This window comes from Lithobates pipiens, unplaced genomic scaffold (assembly GCF_037356315.1).
Source record: "Lithobates pipiens isolate NorthernLeopardFrog02 unplaced genomic scaffold, aLitPip1_a1.2 Scaffold_1, whole genome shotgun sequence".
Lineage (NCBI taxonomy): Eukaryota > Metazoa > Chordata > Amphibia > Anura > Ranidae > Lithobates > Lithobates pipiens.
Genome location: NW_027507685.1, coordinates 226056330 through 226076577, shown reverse-complemented (window position 1 = coordinate 226076577; position 20248 = coordinate 226056330). Strand labels below are relative to the sequence as shown.

The 20248-nt window shown below is 42.7% G+C and overlaps 1 protein-coding gene across 1 annotated transcript; it reads left to right on the top strand.

Moving 5' to 3' along the window:
- Nucleotides 1-602: 602 nt before the first annotated feature.
- Nucleotides 603-20040, top strand: LOC143983824 (T-cell surface glycoprotein CD1c-like). The gene is made up of 6 exons (XM_077483924.1): nt 603-877; nt 2865-3119; nt 4500-4778; nt 5884-6144; nt 7464-7560; nt 17650-20040. Exons 1-6 carry the CDS (start codon nt 811-813, stop codon nt 17717-17719), a joined length of 1029 nt encoding a protein of 342 aa, XP_077340050.1. The 5' UTR covers nt 603-810; the 3' UTR covers nt 17720-20040.
- Nucleotides 20041-20248: the final 208 nt, after the last annotated feature.

Genomic DNA, 20248 nt, shown 5'->3' with positions numbered 1-20248 from the left:
AGAGCGCGCCGCGCGCGCCCCTCAGGGGGCGCGCAGGCCGCTCGTGCACGGGACGACGTCAATAGACGTAGTCCCAGAAAAGGAGATCCGCACTGTAGCCGTCATTTGGCTATAGCGCGGATCTCAAGTGGTTAAAAGAGCAAACAGATCTGCCGTGTCTATGGGAAGGTTTCTGCATCCAACTGTCTTCCACCAGTGTCTGTATGTGCGAATACCCTTGCATGAGCGTATTACAGCAAAACAGACACTGGGGGGCATCTGACAACATATATAATAAAAATTTCCACAACAATGACAAACTACGGAAAATTTCAAGGGGTGTGAATACTTTTTCAAGGCACTCATTGTAGTTATTAAAAGAAATGCCATTACCTAATTTTTTTAAAACCTTTTTTGTAAGGGTCTTTCATTTGGGGGGGGGTTGTAGGAGTTCCGTCATTAAAGCAGACCTTGCATTTTTGGTACACTTTAAAAATTGTAATTATGTAAAAAATTGTATTGGTCAGAAAAAGATAGTATGTAGTGTATGTTATCATATGTGTGTAGTTATTCATGAGCGTCTTCTGCATCCTGTTCTTTAAACATATTCCTAACCACCTTGTCAGTAGCGCACTGGTTACCGTTTAACCACCGCAGCTGTATTGTTCCACATCTGTGTTGTTTGGCTTTCCTATATCAGCAGGGCATGAGAGTTTTCAACTGTTTCTGCAAGTATACACTGGTCTTTTTTCCACGCCTCAGTTTTCCTTCTCCTTCTTATTATTATAGTTCACTATTCAATTGGTTGGGCTTTTGAAATATTTTTGAAGAATGATAAAAATCCTGGTGATATCTTTGACGTTATCTCTTCATTTATTCCTTATTGTCACAGCTACAGGTAAGTCAACTTAATGAATTTTGATTTGTTTATTTTAAGGAATTTTAGCACCTAAAGTGATATTAAACCCTCGGTTTTTAAGAGCTTTAATCTGATTTAATCACTTACTGAGTATGCCGCTTTTTTATTCTTTAATCCTTGCCTATGTTCCAGCTTAAGCTGGTGCCCAGGGGCGGACTGACCATTTGGCAACTCGGGCACTGCCCGAGGGCCCCATGCCACTAGGGGGCCCCATCAAGGTTGCCAGCCTCAGTAAAACCAGGGGCAGTATGTAAAAATCTGTGTTTTTTTTACATCTGTCTCTAAAATGTCCCTTACCGACATCCTTTTGGTCTAAAAATCCAGAGATTATAGCTGCCCCACCCCTCCAGTACCTTCTCAGCCAATAGAAACATGTCTGTGTATACTGTGTGAGGGTATACTGTGTAAGGGTATACTGTGTGTGTGTGTGTGTGTGTGTGTGTGTGTGTGTGTGTGTGTGTGTGTGTGTGTGTGTGTGTGTGTGTGTGTGTGTGTGTTTGTGTATACTGTGTGGTCCCATAATGTCTGATTGCCTGGGGGTGGCCCATAATCGCCTATTGCTCAGGGGGCCCCATGAGTTGTCAGTCCGCCCCTGCTGGTGCCATGATCACTTCCCCCAGGTTTCATGTTTCAGGGTGGCTGCTTTCTTTTACAGTGTCCTATGGAGCCACTCTTGCATGCAGAGGCTAAAATTGTGTCTTCCTACACTGTGTGCATCAATAGAAAAACACTGCTCCATAGCCTAGGATGGCAAAATACCCCCCTGCTCTTCTCTCCAACTACCCCCACAACCTTCTCCAAGCTAGCAGACTGGCTGGAGACTGCAATGTCCAATGTCAACTCTTTCCTGTGAAGACCAGAAGCTCAGGGAAGCAGCACTGAGAGCAGGAGCCAGCAGTGTTTAAAGATTTTTAAACTGCAAGTGCTGGGATAATAATTTTAACAAATAGTTTACTGGGAAAATGTTTATTTTAGGTTTATTTTATTTGCTCAATGTGTTAAACCAGGGGTCGCCAAACTTTCCAAGCAAAGGGCCAGTTTGCTGTCCTTCAGGCTTTAGAGGAGCTGGACTGGGGTCAGAGGAAGTAGAAAATGCCCTGGCCTCAGTGCCATATGGCCACCAATCGTCTTCATTTTTAATGCTTAACTGAACAAATTGAAGATAGAAGCTGATTGGTTGTTGTGCACTGATGCTCCAGATTTGGCTGCTCCAGTTTTGATAAATTCCCCACGTTGTGGAGGCTCTCTGGCACAAAAAATAGACACGGGCATTTTAGGCTGGGGGGCGGCAACGGGATATTTATCCTGAGAGACATCCCAATTCAGCAAAAAGACATTCCCATATAGCAAAGAGACACCCTCCCCAGTAAAGAGACAGCCCCATACAGCAAAGAGACAGCCTAATCCAGCAAGGCAGCATCTCCAATCCAGAAAAAAAGACATCCCCATCCAGCAAAGAGACAGCCCCCATCCAGCAAAGGAACAGTCCCAGACCAGCAAAGAGACAGTCCCAGTCCAGTAAAGAGACAGCCTCAGTCCAGCAAAATGACAGTCCCAGACCAGCAAAGAGACAGCCTCAGTCCAGCAAAGAGACAGCGTCAGTCCAGCTAAGAGACAGCCTCAGTCCAGCAAAGAGACAGCCGCAGGCCAAAAGGGAGACAGCCATAGACCAGCAAAGAGACAGCCATAGACCAGCAAAGAGACAGACTCAGTCCAACAAAGAGACAGCTCCATACCAGCAAAGAAACATCCCCAGTCTAGCAAAGAGACAGCCCCAGACCAGCAAAGAGTCATCTATAGGCCAGCAAAGAGACAGTCCCAGACCAGCAAAGAGACAGCCTCAGTCCAGCAAAGAGACAGCCACAGTCCAGCTAAGTGACAGCCTCAGACCAGCAAAGAGACAATCGAAGGCCAGCAAGGAGACTCTGCACATAATGAACAATACATTTTCCTCCTTCCTTCACAGATATCAGGATTAACTGGCTACAGAATTACTACTACTCCAGCGATCGAGTACTGACCCTCTGGGGCTCCCTGGAGGTTGAAGACATTGAGATACTGGCAGCCTATAATGATTCACGGCTCATTGTATTCAAGCAGAGCTGGTCAAACGGGAACCTGAGTAACACTGATTGGATGTTCTTTAATATGTTTCTGGGCAGTTTTATATATTATTTTCACATACATATAGATGAATTGAACAAGGAACTCGGACATAAAGGTAAGAGATTTGCTGAAATGGTAAAATTTAGATTGTATTGATAGGACACATACAACCACATTAAAAATATCGGAACTAAAATCTGAACTCCAGGAAAACACAGGAAAATACATTTGAGGTAGCTGTTTTACCTGCCAAAGTATATGTACTGTATGTATGTCCACCCAGTACTGATATTTATATTGCAAAGGCAGGATGGTGACCTCACTTTCCTGTATTTCAGTTATGTATAGCCTGGCCATTTCTCTGCTGCCAATCTGTGACTGCTTGAGGTAATCAATTGATGGCGTTGGAACCCCCAATTCCCCCTCCTGGTAACAATCCCCCCATCCCCAATACAAATCCCCCCATCCCCCCTGCCAGTAAGAATTCTCCCTCCTCACAGCTCAAAAATCCCCCCCAAATCTCCCCTCTTAGCACAAACCTGCCCCACCCAACCCCCCCCCCCCCCCATATTTCAACCTCCTGGAGCAAATTATCTCCTTCTCCTCCAATTTCCACCTCCCGGCACAAATAATCTCCTCCAAATCCCCCCTCTTAGCACAAATCCTCCCCTCAAATCCCCCCCCAACAAATTCTACCTACCTAGCACAATTGTCTCCCGAAATCCATCTCCTAGCACTCCTCTCCCATCACCCCCTGCACAAAATCCTCAACAAAAATCCCCTCATTTCCCCAAATCTCCGTCCCAGCACAAATCCCCCCCCAACCCCCCTCTGAGCACAAATATACCCTCAACATTACCCTCCCCTTCTCATTCTCTACAAATTCTACCTCCCAGCACAAATTCCCCCCCTCCCCCCCCCCCACATTAGCACAAATATGCTCCCTAACTTCACCCTCCTACCACAGATCTTCTTGTTACCCAAAATTCACCTCCTATAGTACAAATCAAATCATCTCCCCCAACACAAATCCCCCTCATCACCCCTCATCAAATCCTCATTTCCCTCTGCCTGCACTAATTACAGTGCCTTGAAAAGTATTCATACCCCTTGAAATTTTCCACATTTTGTCATGTTGCAAACCAAAAACGTAAATGTATTTTATTGGGATTTTACGTGATAGACCAACAAAAAGTGGCACATAATTGTGAAGTGGGAGGAAAATGATAAATGTTTTTTTATGTCCTGGGCGTGCCCTGAGTGATCAATGTTTGCGACGTTTGCCCCTGGTTGTAGTGTTATTAACCAAGTTAAAAAATGTAGGTTTCAACTATGGGTTTGCCTTATAATGTGAAGGTTGGAGAGCCAAGAAGACTTGTAATGTTTTTACCATAGGGATACCCTTAACAAATATTTGTATAGACCCCTGTGCATCCTACACCCAGAAGTCTGAAATTATTACAAGCTAAGCTAACCAAAAATCAATTCTTCTCAGGTGCCTTCACAACTCAATGCATGGCAATCTGTCCCTCATCCACGGACAACCCAGCAGGCTATGCTTTTAAGATAGCTGTGGAAGGAGAAGATCTGGTGCATTTAAATGTCACAGAAGGGGTGTGGGTCGCTGGGGACTATCCTCAGTCTGAAGCTGTACAGAAACACCTGCAGAATGACACAGTCACACTGGTTTCCATTGAAAACATGCTGAAGAACCAGTGCCATGCCATGGCCACCACATATTCAACTGCGGGGAAGGAAGCCCTCTCCAGAAAGAGTAAGTAACACAATGAAAGAAGTAAACCATAGCAAAGAAAACGCACATTGTGCAATTTTTAATAAACTATACTTGTTATCATGGCTTTTTGTCAGAGAATAAATTAATCCCCAGAAACCTTGGTCATCATGGAAGCATATGCATGCAGTGTAGACATTAAAGTGTTACTAAAGTACTTTTTTTTTTTTTTATTAAAATAACAAACATGTTATACTTACCTGCTCTGTGCAGTGGTATTGCTCAGAGTGGACTGATCCTCCTCTTCTGGGGTCCCGGTGGAGATCTTGGCTCCTCCTCTGTTTAAGACTACCATAGAAAGCTGCTGGCTATGGGGAGAGTGTTGAATGCCTGCTCCCAACCGTGCTCCATAGACTTACACAGTGGGACTTAGGCCTGCCCCCACTTCCTCTGCACTGCATCTGATTGACAGCAGCAAGAGCCAATGGCTCCTGCTTGAATGTTGTGTAAAGAGGAAAAGAGGAGAAAATAGATGCAGCCATGCACAGAGCTGATTTCTTCTCCCCTCTCTTCCCTGTGTGAAGGGGGGAACAGAGAAACCAAAAGGTTTTTTGCCTTAATGCAAACAATGCATTAAGTTAAAAAAAACTCTGTTTTAGGTTTAGTAACACTTTAAGGTACACCGTCCCTAATAAGTAAGAAACTCAGCTGCACACAAACCTGGCCCAAAAGGTAAGTCAACAAGACAGCTTCAGCCTGACTTCACCAAGGCCATGCCCCCACCGTCTTGCTGATTCACCTTTCGGGCCGGGTTGGTGTGCGGCAGTGTTTCTTTTTTTCCAGTGTGCTACAGAGCTGATGGGTGGGCTCCTTAGCCGCCTGCACCCTTGAGTGGGAATAACCGGAGCTAAAGGATGTTTGTCTGGAGCGGCATCACACATTTCCTAGGGTTACACCCTCCCTGATGCCGCACATTTGCATTACAAGAGGTTAAGGAGTGGGCCTTGGTCGATGATGGTTGAGTTGTGACAAAATATGGCCTGAGAAGCCAGTTTTAACTGTAAGTTCTTTTGCATCTTTATGAATCAAGACCATTATATATGTGCCCTAATTGTTCTTCTTCTCAACTTTCCTCCATATATATCAGTCCAGCCACAGGTCTACATAACTGAGAAAGTTGAAAAAGCTGAAACAGAGGTGATCTGTATGGCCACTGGATTCTATCCAAAGCCAATCAACGTAAGCTTTTGGAAGGAGAACATAATGGAGGATGTGATGTCAACTGTGACTCTACCCAATGGAGATGGAACTTACCAGATAACAGTGTTGACCATTACAAATTCGATAGAAAGTGTCTACTGCCGGGTTGAACATAGCAGCTTCAAAGAGCCACTAATAGTACATCTGGGTGAGTATTCATAAAAGGCTTTGCTTGAAGTTTTGCTACAAGAAAATAGATGTAAAATCTGAACTAATGAAAGAAAAACTACACGCAAAATACATAGTTAGAATATATATATTACACTATTTGTTTTGCCTGTCCAAGGATCTGTAATGCCACGTACACATGACCGGACTTTTTGACGGACTAGGTCAGACGGTCTTCCCGACGGAATTTCGGCGGAGTTCCGACGGACTTTCCAAATAAATGGACTTGGCCACACACAATCACACCAAAATCCGACGGATTTTAACGTGATGACGTACGACCAGACTAGAATAAGGAAGCTCATAGCCAGTAGCCAATAGCTGCCCTAGCGTCAGTTTTTTTCCATCGGACTAGCATACACACGAACAGATTTCTCTATAGGAACTGGGTCCGGCGGAGTTCCGGCCGAAAATTTTTAAACGTGTTCTATTTCTAAAGTCCATCAAATTTTTGGACAGCAAAGGTCTGATGAAGCCCACACAAGATGGAATTGTCCGACTGATTCGTTCCGTCTGACCTTTGCTGACGAAAAGTCTGATCGTGTACATACGCGGCATTAGTATGAATGGTTGTTTTTGTGATTTACAGAGACTTTCCACACTGCACAGCTGGACAGGTGATGAATAGAATTCTTAATGAGCCCATTGACTATCAAGGTATGTTTAGAAATGTCCTGGTATTCAAGGGGTTAATGCATGCTTGGTATGGATTTTTAGAGCCAGAAATGGTCTTTCATGTAAAAGAGATCTTGGTGCCAGAGCCAGATCACTTTACAGGAGTCTGAAGGTGGGCCACCCACAGCCGATGTCTGTAATGGTTCCCTTCCCAGGCTCTCCTGTTCCTCCAAGGAGCCTGGAACTGCGATAAACTACTTTAATATTGAGTGCAGGAGGCGATTAAAGAACCTAGAAGCGATGTGTTATGCTACTTGCGGATTCAGAGCTATCATTACCCAGCTACAGCAGCAGCAACTAATCAGGTATGATCTATGCTTAATTAGCTGCAGTAGAGGGCCAAGGAGACATTGATGGTCTAATAGATACCTGACGTCTTCATAAAGAGGGCCTGTCACCTGTCCATGCTACAGTATCATATCCTGACAAAAGTTGAACTAATCCCTGTGGTAAATGAGCTGTAATATTGCACTTATATGATCATTTTAGAAACAAATATCACTATTGTAAACAATTTAAAATGGTATTCATTTTTAAAGTGTGTTTAAGCAGAACTAATGTTTATAAAACGTAGAAATATGTATATACAAGACTTTATCCTGAGCTCCTTCATCATCTCTACAGATAAAAGACATCAGATGTCCAGAGGGCTGGGTATATATATTTCAGTTGCTTCTGTGGTCGGGCTGGCATGCTTATTGAAGTATTATAAAAGTCGCAGGTAAGATGGCATCATCAGGAAACATAATAAGATGTATGATTGGCTTATCAAGCATAGATTCATTTTGGTACACATTTATCGTTAAGTTGATACATTCCCATTATCAATTCTAAAAAACAAACTCTAGCACCATAGCCTTCATAAAAGAAATAGAGTGCAGCGTTTGGCCACTAAATGTGAATGTGGCCTAACAAATATGAATATAAAACAAAAAAACTGTGAAGTAAAATATACAAATATTATGAAAAAATGCTTAATGAAAAATACTTCTGAAACTCAAGTGTCCAAAAAACAAACTGTGAATTCAAATAACCATATATAAATTGATGCAGCAAAATAATATAAATAATGTCCCGTGTGAATATGAAGCAGAAGTAGCTGAAACTTGTTTATTCAAAAATAATACTTGACCACGTGGACCCTTCACCTCTAAGCACCACTAATAGATGGAGGCTTACCAGATCCTCAGTGATCCCCCTGTTAGGGGAGGTCAAACTGCGCAGATTTGATCATGAATCACATAGACATCTCGATACCAGATGCCGGAGATCGTCCCAATCATACGGATGTCACGAGATCTTCAGATCCACTCGGATACTCTCAGCATGCCTCCAAACGACGTATCAAAGACAACAAAGATAAAAAGGCTCATCTGTTATTCAGTGGTCCATGGATATTTCCCCAATTCCCAATCCGGGTGACGCTGCAGAGATGTGGGTCTGCAGATGGATGATTATTGGCAGAGAGTACTTCCTGTGGCCATCAGGAAGACGCTGGGGCCGGCATGGAACACTTCCAGGGAGGGCTTCCAACAAGAAACAGAATCTTCATGAAGTCTATGCTTAATTTTTCTACCCCAAATTATTAATATCAGTAGACATTTTCCTGTATTCTAGCAAATGCTCGTACTAGATTTTTCCTACTTCTGAATACTAGTTAGATCTCTATTTAACTTCATTAACCTCTACACAGGGGGTCAGCAACCAGTAGATTGAGGACAGGTGACTGGTAGATATCGGTCTGGGCTTGCTGACTTGCCATTCCAGAGCATCAAACAGAGTGCAATGCAGAGCAACTACTTGTAAGGTTAGAGCTGTAGTAGAGAGCTGCATAAGCTGATGCCCCCTAGGTAGTGGAGGCTCCTGTCCCAGGCAGAGCAATACCACCTGCACTCCACCTCTTATCCCAGCTAGTGGTCTCTAGAGTGGTGTCAGCAGGGGGTAAGAAGAGATCTTCAGGTCGGTGTAAACCAATATACCGGCCATGATAGTATAAGGCTGCTTTCACACTGATGTGCTGCGGTTTACCTGCCGCACGGGTGCAATGCAGTGCACCTGCAACTGTCCTGTGCTAGCTGAGCTTAGCCATAGACTTCTATTATATCCTGTGGGTTTGGTGCACTTTTGGAATGCAGGAGTTATTGTGCGCTTTTAGAAAGTGCACCACTCCTACAGAAAAAGTCTATGGCAAAGTGCAGCTAGCCCAGGAAAGTTGCACGGCATGGGTAAACCGAGGCACATCAATATGAAAGCGGGCTTATAGGAGGCTCAGAACAGTAAGGGTTCATTTACATTTGCAGTTGGGGGGGTGGTAAAACCTCATAGTTGTGTTTTTTTTCACCCGTGCCCCAACCCCACTCCCTTTAGCTGCAGTGGCCAGGGGTGTACACATGTCGCAGCTGCAGCAGGAGTTATACGCCCCATCATGGTTGGTGGGTGTAGCACCTGCCAAGCATGATCCATTCAAGTGAATGAGGAAAGTGCCCTGCAACCTTGTGCGGTACAACAAACAGTGGGTTAAAGCAGGCAGAATTGTTTTGCTTTCTCACCACCTGCTTTAATCCTTTGGACCCCGCAGAAGCAAGCAGTTGTGGGCCACTTGCAGAGTGGCCCTATTTACTTGAATGGGTCATGATTTCTTTTCCACATCAACGTCTAAAACAAAATAACAGTCCTTAGGCCTGTTGGTCTTTGACGGTAACCCAAAACATGTTCCACTTCTACACTGTGGGACCTTTACCATGATAGGCCTCCATCCGTAACACACCAGCTCAGAGACAACTCTGCTACCTGCAATGAAACCATTACCATATTCCAGCTAAACCATGTTTATTGGAATACACCAGAGGGGCATATCCCACCAATGAGTCCCCAACACTTCCATCTCATAAGTATTTTCTTACACCATCAAAGACCATCCACCGCCACCTGATCAGCTGCCATAACATCACCTGCTCATACTGCACCTGCAAATAAAGAAAACAAACAACACAGGAAGGGTGGGTGGTAAACTGCCTCTTTTTTCCTCCTCTACCCCTTCAATGATGCCCAGGAGACCCCGCTTCCCCCTTAAATGAACAAAAAAAACCCTCCCTATCATGCTGCTCGAAGCCAATCCTACCTTTCCCCTGTTTTATCCACCTTTTCTTCCTTAACCCTATAGTTGCCTCCCCTTCTCACCCTGTAATACAGACTCTTCACTACTTTTCATTATATTGCTCTCGCTCTGGGCCTCACTTGACCAGTGTAGATCAGATTTCCCCAACCTTCTTTGATGTCTACCCAAACATTTGTACTCACCCCCACCCCTTAACATTACCTAAATTAACGAGACCACACATGAAATGTAGTATAAATGGCCAGCCTTTTATTAACAAAAATAACTTATTAAATTAACATTCTTTTTCACATCAACATCTGAAACAAAATAACAGTCCTCAGGCCTGTTGGTCTTTGACGGCAACCCAAAATTCAAAACACGTTCCACTTTTACACTGAGGACCTCTACCAAGATAGGCCTCCAGCCATAACACACCAGCTCGGAGACAACTCTGCTACCTGCAGTGCAACCATTACCAAATTCCAGCTAAACCGTGTTAACTGGAATACACCAGAGGGGCACATACCACCGATGAGTCCCCAACACTTCCATCTCATAAGTATTTTCTTACACCATCAAAGACCAACCACTGTCACCACCCACAAGGATGACACCTTACCCTTGAGGACCCCTCCACACCTGCAATGCACGCTGAATCCCATCCTGCAACCCCAGGGACCATAAATCTATAATCTATACCCACCGCAGATAAATGGACACCATCCCCCCTCAGGTACAGCCTGGTATCTGACTGAATTCCAAATGACCATGCCCCCATTCTGAATAAAAAATTGTCCCACCACTTTATTGACCTTTATATGAGTCTTGTTGAGTCTTGTAACTGACCTCACCATGTCGGACCACAAGACCAGCATATAGGCTGTAGGGAGCCGCAGGAAATCGAACTTGACATCCATAATGAGCTCCCTTCTGGAACAAACCTCCAGATTGTTCCCGCCAACATGGAGCACAAGAATGTCAGGTGGCCTGTCAAGGCGTGCAAAATGATGCACCTCAGGCATGATCCTGCTCCACATCATCCCTGGTACCCCTAACCAGCGAACACACGTCTCCCTCCTAGAAATACCCAGCTGCCCGCCATCCGGCCTAACCTCAGCTCGCCTGGCCCCCCAAAACATATATGATTGGCTCATAATGAAGACGTGGCGTGGCTGCACTCCATCTGAAATAAAATAAACAAAACCACTGGATAACACCACGACCACCATGAATTCTCACCCAACATGCAATTACCACATAGACACCTGTCCTCTATAAGTCACCCCCCCCCACCATCGGCTAATCAGCCAACAAATGTGGGTGAATGTAGGTATGGAATATCCTGGAGTTCCACCTACCAATCCGCTTAAAGTGGTTGTAAACCCTTACAACACACTTTGACCTACAGGTAAGCCTAGATTAAGGCTTACCTGTAGGTCCAAGAAATATCTCCTAAACCTATACGGTTTAGGAGATATTTACCGAAAGACAGGCACCGCTGTCTACGGCGCATGCGCCGTAGACAGCGGCGCGCAGCCGCATTGCGCGCGGCACCGTCAACGGCGAATATGCCGCACGTGGCGGCTCCTGTGCGCATGCGCGGGAGTGACGTCATCGCGGCCCCGCGGCGAGACCCACCGAGAAGATGGATGCGCCGGACTACAGGGGACAGCGGTGACATCGCTGGCTCCTGTGTCAGGTAAGTGACACATAATGCGATGCATAGTAGTCCAGTATGCATTACCTTTGCAGGGAATGAAAGAGGAAGTAAACTCATCAGGGTTTACTTCCTCTTTAACAGCCACCTCGTCCAGCCTCTATGGCCGCCCCAATATGGAAGGCGTGCGAAGCTTACTGTTTTTCTTCCAAACCCGCTGCCCGAAGACTCTGGGCATCAACTGAAACTTGGAAAACAGAGACCCATCCCCATGTAACAGAAATAGTCCCCCCCCATGACTGGGCGAACCTCTAAAAACCCTCATACCACCCCCACCGGACACACATGGGAAACAGCTGTACCCACGCGCTCTTGCCCGCCTGGTCTGGTCTGTCCCAGAAATAACTACAGGAAGACATGTCGCCAGTCACAGCGGTGTGACGGGACCACTGCAACAGCTTTGTTCTACGGTAAGTATTTCATAATGAGCCAGTATGCAATGCATACTAGCTCTTTATGCCTTTGTTTTGCAGGTTTTTTTGTTTTGTTTTTCCATCTGGGTTTACAACCACTTTAAATACTAGAGAATTATACTGTAATATGTTCTAATTGCAAAGTGAATTTTCAATTATCTTAGTGAATTGGGAATATCATTTTCAATAGCTAAAAAAAAGCAAAATGATTAAATGATTGAAGGTAGCTCAACTTTACCTCAACTTTACTATTGCAAAGCAACAAATAATGATGATCCTGAATGTGCAAATATAAAAAAATATATAAATAAAATATCGTTTTCTTCATAAATAATAAGTGCAATAATTCCAAAATGACAATACAGTGAATGAACATGATAAACGTGCCCTTTCATAAAGTTCATAATAAATAAAGGGCTTGTACAAAAAGGGGATCCAATTTATCCAATTGCTTCCACCATCTGTAGTGCGCTAGTGGTTTGCCCCTACAGGTCAAGTAAAGCCTCTGTATAAATGTAGCTCCAGGTTCCAAGGTAGTTCAATCCCTTTTCCAGGGAAAACTAGCCAGACAGATGATAACGACTTGCACTGATGATGATTTCTTTACAGGTTCTTTCTTCCCATCATATGCAGTTTACATGCAACAAAGAGAGGTATCCATGGTGTAGTAATCAAATATATAATTTATTTCAAACAACGTAATAACTTACAGTTTAAAATAGCGCTGTTCAGTTTTATAAACAAAGGAACTTCTAGTCTCGGCCACGACCGGAAGTGATGCCACCCGGCTTCCCCCAACGCATTGCGTCACTGCCCACATGACTTGATCAAGGGTATGGAGTCGGATGTACGATGCCGGCCTTACAGTATATAACAAACTCTGCTGTCATGGCAACCACAACGGTCTTTGCAGCACCTAATTTGACATCAATTCTATATCCTGACCAGTGCAAAATGAATAAATAAAAAATCTAACAAGCATTTCACATCATATTTATAAAAAAAAATCATATTTTTTATAATTATTAAATGAAGTCAGTCAGTGAATCTAGGTGGATCCACAAATTAGTTACATTGACACCATTAGGACATAACGTGGAGTTTAATCTTAACTGTTTTATATATCATTTTTAAAATTTATTGATTTTTATAGATTTTATAGATTTATTGCTTTTTCTTAAATATCCACTAGATGTCGCTATCCATTCCATTCTCTGGTCTATTTTGGTTGATGGATTCAGCATGTGGGCTGTTTTGTGACCATATCATTGCAATATACAGGAATATCATTGATTTCTCACCACTGTGTTTTTTATAAATATAATGTGAAGTGCTTGTTAGATTTTTAAATTTATTCATATTGCGCTGGTGTCAGAATCCATGAATAAGACTGAGACAGAAGTGCAGTTAAATCACACTTGTTTAATAATAATAAAAAAGGTAAACAGAGTAAACGTAGTCAAAACATCGCCAGAGTTCAGGAACCGGAACGGATAGTCAGACAAGCCAGAGATGAGCGTAGTAGAACAGAAAGCAGGATCTGGAACCAGAAGGAATGTCAGCCAAGCAACTCTTTAACAAGAACACAGGAGAGCCTCTGTACAGATGTGACCAGGGTGAAGGCAGAGATCATCTGGACTGGACAGCTTAAGTAGGCAGGACTGACGAGCAAGATATCATCAATAGGTGAGTCATTGTGGAGAGATAGGAGCTGGCAATTAGCTGACAGCTGAGCAGCCAGCTTTGAGAAGGAAGGGCTGAGCCCAACCCTGACAGCTGGTCAGGATATTGAATTGATGTCAAATTAGGGGCTGCAAAGTGTGGTTGCCATGACAGCGGAGTTTGTTATATAAGTCCGACATCGTACACCCGACTCCATACCCTTGATGAAGTCATGTGAGCAGTGACGCAACACGTCAGGAGGAGCTGGGTGACGTCACTTCCGGACGTAGCCGAGACTGGAAGTTCCTTTGTAAAGCTGAACAGCACTATTTTTAACTGTATTTGATTACTACACCATCAAGACCTCTCGTTGTTGCATGTTAACTGCATATGATGGGAAGAAAGAACCTGTAAGGAAATTAACAAAAAGGGGGGGAAATGTATATCTCCATATACTGGGACTTTAAAATAAGGGGGGGGGGGGGGGTATTGCGTCTCCATCCCTATTATAAATTCAAAAGACAAAATGAGTATGGGACTTTAAATGAGGCAAGCTCAAAAACAATGTAAGAGTAGACATTTTATTATTAATTATACATGAATGTCAGGGAGCGTTTATATGTGACAAATGAGTGTTCAATACATTTACAGACATGACATCCAAGTAAACAAGATATAGAACTTAATTATCATAACAGGGAAAAAGATTTATACAAATTTCATAGAGATAGTACAGTAATAATATACAATAGAGTTCATAAAAATGTTGTAAAAAATGATGGAAATGTGAGGGATTGCATCCTCAATAGGTCAACGCATTTCGTCGGTAGAGCGACTCATCAGGAGCAAATATATAATGTCTGTAAATAATGAATAACAGGTGTTCTAAATTAACCCCCCTGACGGTATTCCCGAGTCTGACTCGGGGTGGATTTTTTATACCAAGAGCGGTATCCCCGAGTCAGACTCGGGACAGCGTCGCTGGATCCAGGAGGAGGTTTACTTACCTTCTCCCTCGGATCCAGCGATGTCTCCCCGCTGTACGAGCGAGCCGTGTCTCGCTCGATCTATCACGGACCCGATCTCCGTGCCCTGCGAGCGTTGCGACGCACGGGCACGGAGATCGGCGCCAAATTCAAAAAGTGAAACAAACAGTATACATACAGTATAATGTAATCTTACAGATTACATTGCTGTATGTAAATATTTCACATCCCCGTTGTCCCTAGTGGTCTGCCCAGTGTCCTGCATGCAGTTTTATATAATAAAAACTGTTCTTTATGCCTGGAAACTGGAGATTGTCCATAGCAACCAAAACTGTCACTGTACATCAAAAATGATTTTAGACCAGCTAGAAAACAGCCATAATAAATTAGAATCACTCGCAGAATTGAGCGATAGCGATTTGTGGGGAGATCCGTCATCAAATACTGAAAAGTAATGACAGTGACAATTCTGCAACTGAGCAAATTTCAGTGTTTTTGATTTGATTACATTATTGAATAATTTTTATTATTGTTATATTATTATTTGGTACAATTATTTATAATTATTTATTATATTATAATTTATGATTTAATTTTTCAAACTTTATCATACCCGGGATGTCTGCTAGACTCTGGTTTGGACAGATTTAAGAGAGTTATTCCTAAGAATTGCAGGACTACGATATAAAACGCCAAATTTTCATGCAAAATAATGGTACCGCTTTTAGCACCTAAAATCCGAAATAATCGTACCGCCAGGGAGGTTAAAAAGCCCATAGTATGAGAAATATTATATATAAATACATTTATATAGAAAAAAGATGGTCAATCCACAGAACTTACACCCCATAGGAATGCCGAGCATGAGCTGTGAATGGGGACGCCCAAGCCAGCTGGCCAAATAGGGCATTGTCGGCCGGGTGCTCTGGGCGGACACTCTGCGCCTCAGCTCCTGGGGGAGGCTTGATGTGGTGACCCATACAAACCAGGACAACTCATGATCGGCATTCCTATGGGGTGTATGTTCTGTGAACTTGACCATCTTTTTTCTATATAAATGTATTTATTTATAATATTTCACATACTATGGGCTTTTTAATTTAGAACACCTGTTATTCATTATTTACAGACATTATATACATTATACATTATATATTCGCTCCTGATGAGTCGGTCTACGGACGAAACGCGTCAAGCTATTGAGGATGCAATCCCTTACATTTCCATCATTTTTTGCAAAATTTTTATGAATTCTATTGTATATTATTACTGTACTATTTCTATGAAATTTATATAAATCTTTTTCCCTGTTATGATAATTAGGTTCTATATCATGTTTACTTGGATGCCATGTCTGTACATGTATTGAACACTCATTTGTCACATATAAACGCTCCCTGACATTCATGTATAACTAATAATAAAATTTCTACTTTTATTGTTTTTGAACTTGCCTCATTTAAAGTCCTGTACTCGTTTTTTTCTTTTGTGTAAAGAAATTAACATCATCAGTGCAAGCCATTATCATCTATCTGGCTAGTTGTCCCTTGAAAAAGGATTGTACTACCTTGGAACCTGGAGTTACATTTATATAGAGGCTTTAATTGACCTGTAGGGGTCTTTGTCTTCTGTGAGAGGCTGGGGCAAACCACTAGCGCACTACAGATGGTGGAAGCACTTGGATAAATTGGATCCCCTTTTTGCACAAGTACTTTATTTATTATTATTATTATGGATTTATATAGCGCCAACAGTTTACGCAGCGCTTTACAATGTATAGGGGGGTACAACACAATTACAGTACAATACAAAAGGTACAGGAGGGCCCTGCTCATAGAGCTTACATTCTAAAGGGAGGGGGTGGTGGTACAAAAGGTAATAGCTGCAGAGAATGATTTGATGGGGGTGGCTCGGGGACAGTTAGGTGGGTGTGGGATAGGCTTCCCTGAATAAATGAATTTTCAGGGAACTCTTAAAGGTGGACAGGGTAGGGGCTGAGCGGACAGACTGGGGCAGGGAGGATGGGAGAGGCTCTGGAGAAGTCTTGAAGGCGAGCATGAAAGGAGGTAACAAGGGAGCTAGAAAGCAGGAGGTCCTCAGAGGAGCGGAGGGGACGATTTGGGCGATATCTGCAGATGAGGTTGGTGATGAACTTTATGAATAGGCATGTTTATCACATTCATTTACTGTATTGTCATTTTGGAATTATTGCACTTTATTATTTATGAAGAAAACTATATTTTATTTATATATTGCTATTATATTTGCACATTCAGGTTCATCGTTACTTGTCACTTTGCAATATTTCACTTTATTGCTTATGAAGGAAAATTAATATTTATTTTTGTTGCACATTGAAAGCATTATTTTTAGTTGATACATCACAATATAATTTGAGTAAGCGCCACATTATTCATTACATTATTAACTAAATTAATTACTATTCGTTATCATTTAATTTGGAGATTCTGACATCCGAATCTCCGACTAACCAAAAATGTGCCCGAATTTGTATTTCTACTGAAATGAATTGCACAGGTCTATTAAAAATAATGTACACCCTAAAGAAACTTCATGGGGGCTGGGGGAGCAATTTAAGTGACAATAGATTCTCTATTAATGAGCCAGCACCCCAAACCGACCATTGGAAAATGGACATCTATTGACATCAATGTAACTGAAAAAAAAAATTCAATCTAACCCTGGAAATTGGGGTTAAACTGGATCTACACCTAAGTCCGTATTTCAATTCTAATGTATAGCATGAGGCACAATACCCCATAATTATGTCATTGTGATCCTTGTACCCTTTTTAACTATTGTTATGAAGATTATGTGAGCATTATCTCTTTGTATTTTGTTTATTTCCATGAAGGTCGGGTTTATTACAAATCAGTGCTAAATGTTCAGGTTTTCTTTTTACCTAACACAGGAGATACACTTCAATGGCTGGGACAACTATGGAAAGATTATCCCTGAGGAGAATAGACGGAAGAGCATAAAACCGTGCTGGACAGCAAAAGAAAAAAACAATACTGAATTTCACTGCAATATGTAATAATGTTTAACCACTTTCAGACCGGACCAATTTGCTGGTCAAAGACCAGACCACTTTTTGCGATTCGGCACTGCGTCGCTTTAACTGACAATTGCGCGGTTGTGCGACGTGGCTCCCAAACAAAATTGACATCCTTTTTTCCCACAAATAGAGATTTCTTTTGGTGGTATTTGATCACCCCTGCGGTTTTTATTTTTTGCGCTATAAACAAAAATAGAGCGACAATTTTGAAAAAAAACACATTATTTTTTACTTTTTGTTATAATAAATATCCCACAAAAATATATAAAAAAACATTTTTTTTCCCTCAGTTTAGGCCGATACGTATTCTTCTACGTATTTTTGGTAAAAAAATCGCAATACGCGATTATTGATTGGTTTGCGCAAAAGTTATAGCGTTTACAAATAGTTTTATAGCATTTTTATTAATAATTTTTTATTATTATTTTTTACTAGTAATGGCGGCGATCAGCGATTTTTATTGTGACTGCGACATTGTGGGGGACCCATCGGACATTTTTGACACATTTTTGGGACCATTGTCATTTATACAGTAATCACTGCTATATAAATGCAGTGATTCCTGTGTAAATGACACTGACAGTGAAGGGGTTAACCAGTGGGTGGCAGTGTAGGGGTTAAGTGTTCCTAGGGGTGTGTTACTAACTGTGGGGGGGTTGGACTTTCATTTAGTGAACACTGATCTCTGCTCCAATCACATGGAGCAGAGATCAGCGTCACTAGTTGCTAGGCAGAATGGAGAAATGCTGTTTACAACGGCATTTCTTCATTTGGCCGCTCCGTGAGACAATCGCGGGTATGCCCGCGGCGATCGAGTCCGCGGGTCCCGCGACCGGACTCACGGGGGTCCCGACCAGCGCAGGAGCGCGCCACCGGTGGCGCGCTCCCGATGGCAGGGCGGCAAATTTAAAGGGACGTACATGTACACCCATTTGCCTGCCCGTGCCATTCTGTCGACGTACATCGTCGTGCGCTGGCCAGCAAGTGGTTAAAGACACACTGGTGTTCATTTATTAAAACTGGAGAGTGCAAAATCTGGTGCAGCTGTGCATGGTAGCCAATCAGTTTTTAACTTCAGCTTGTTCAAATAAGCTTTGATAAAAAAAAAACTGGAAGCTGATTGGTTTCTTTGCACAGTTGCACCAGATTTTGCACTGTTCAGGTTTAAGGTCGGGTTCACACTATACTACACGACAGTAGTGCTACTTTCATCCTACTTTGCTCTGCGACATCAGTCCTACATTGGTCCTACATCCATCCGACTTTCAGGAACAGGATACTACTTTGATCCAACTTTTCAGATAGTACAACTTGTCCTTTGACCAATCAAAACTAACACACAATGGGAGGGGCTACAGCAGGGGGCAGGAAATAACACAATGTCGGATGCCAAAGTTGTATGGTTAGGACAAGAATCTGACTTTGATCCTACTTTAGTGATAGTCAATGGGCTTAAGTAGGATCAAAGTCGGACCAAAGTAGTACAGGGAGCATTTTCAAAGTCGGGCCGACTTGTGTCGGGATCAGTTAAGACAGCTCCCATAGGGAAACATTGATTTTCACACGTCATGCGACATGAGCTCCCAGTGTCAGAGCATTTGTCGTACCAGTGTGAACCCGGCCTTAATCAACCCTATTGGCACTTTACTTATTCAGGACAAAGTGAAATTGCATGTGAAAAGGCCCACCAGACACAACTCCCTGATACCCCCCTCATAAGTACTCCCTTGCTACTACTTCGGCTGTCTGAGCCAACAAAAATAGCCAGTTCTTCATGGTTTAGGGGAGCATGTGACCTTGTCTCATTGGACAGTGCTCAGGTCTAGCAACCAATCACTAGGCCCAAGCCCTGTTACACAATGGTCACCTCTGCCCCCTAGTTTCCTACACCAACACTGGGGATCTTAAAGACAGAGCAAGGAGTGGTGAAGTATCAAGGGCTTGGGGGCCTTTGTAAAGACACTCTTTGCCCTGAATGATCAGAGTGATGGGTTCTCCCTAAAGACATTTTCACATTTGTTTTGTTACAAAGTTTTATAGTGTTCTTGCATCTGATGTGTTACCAGTATGGAGTACAAGAAGTTTTGTTTTTTTAGTTGTAGAATAAGGAAAGGTTAGAAACTCTTCCAAGTGTGTCTGTGGCCCACTAGGGGGATGGACAAGTAAGTGGTGTTGCAACCGAAAGGCGTTGGCTGTTTTTATATAACTTTTTTTTCAGTAATTAAAATGATCTTGGATTCTTTTACCTGGTTTTGGTCTGGAGCTTCTTCTTTATTTATATATTTGTTGCTACTGTTGGATCCTCATTAGGGATCTTTATGCGTGGCAGCCATCTCACTAGAGCTGTTAAGCTTGTTTAAAGCGGGAGTCCACCGGGACTCCGCGTTTTTTTTTTTTTAAAAGCCAGCAGCTACAAATACTGCAGCTGCTGACTTTTAAAATAGTGACACTT

What these genes read in the sequence shown, in the direction of transcription:
- LOC143983824 (XM_077483924.1), top strand. Translation starts at nt 811, where the DNA reads ATGATAAAAATCCTGGTGATATCTTTGACGTTATCTCTTCATTTATTC. An exon ending in CCTTATTGTCACAGCTACAG is followed by an intron (nt 878 to 2,864) that starts GTAAGTCAACTT and finishes CTTCCTTCACAG; the next exon opens with ATATCAGGATTAACTGGCTA. An exon ending in CAAGGAACTCGGACATAAAG is followed by an intron (nt 3,120 to 4,499) that starts GTAAGAGATTTG and finishes AATTCTTCTCAG; the next exon opens with GTGCCTTCACAACTCAATGC.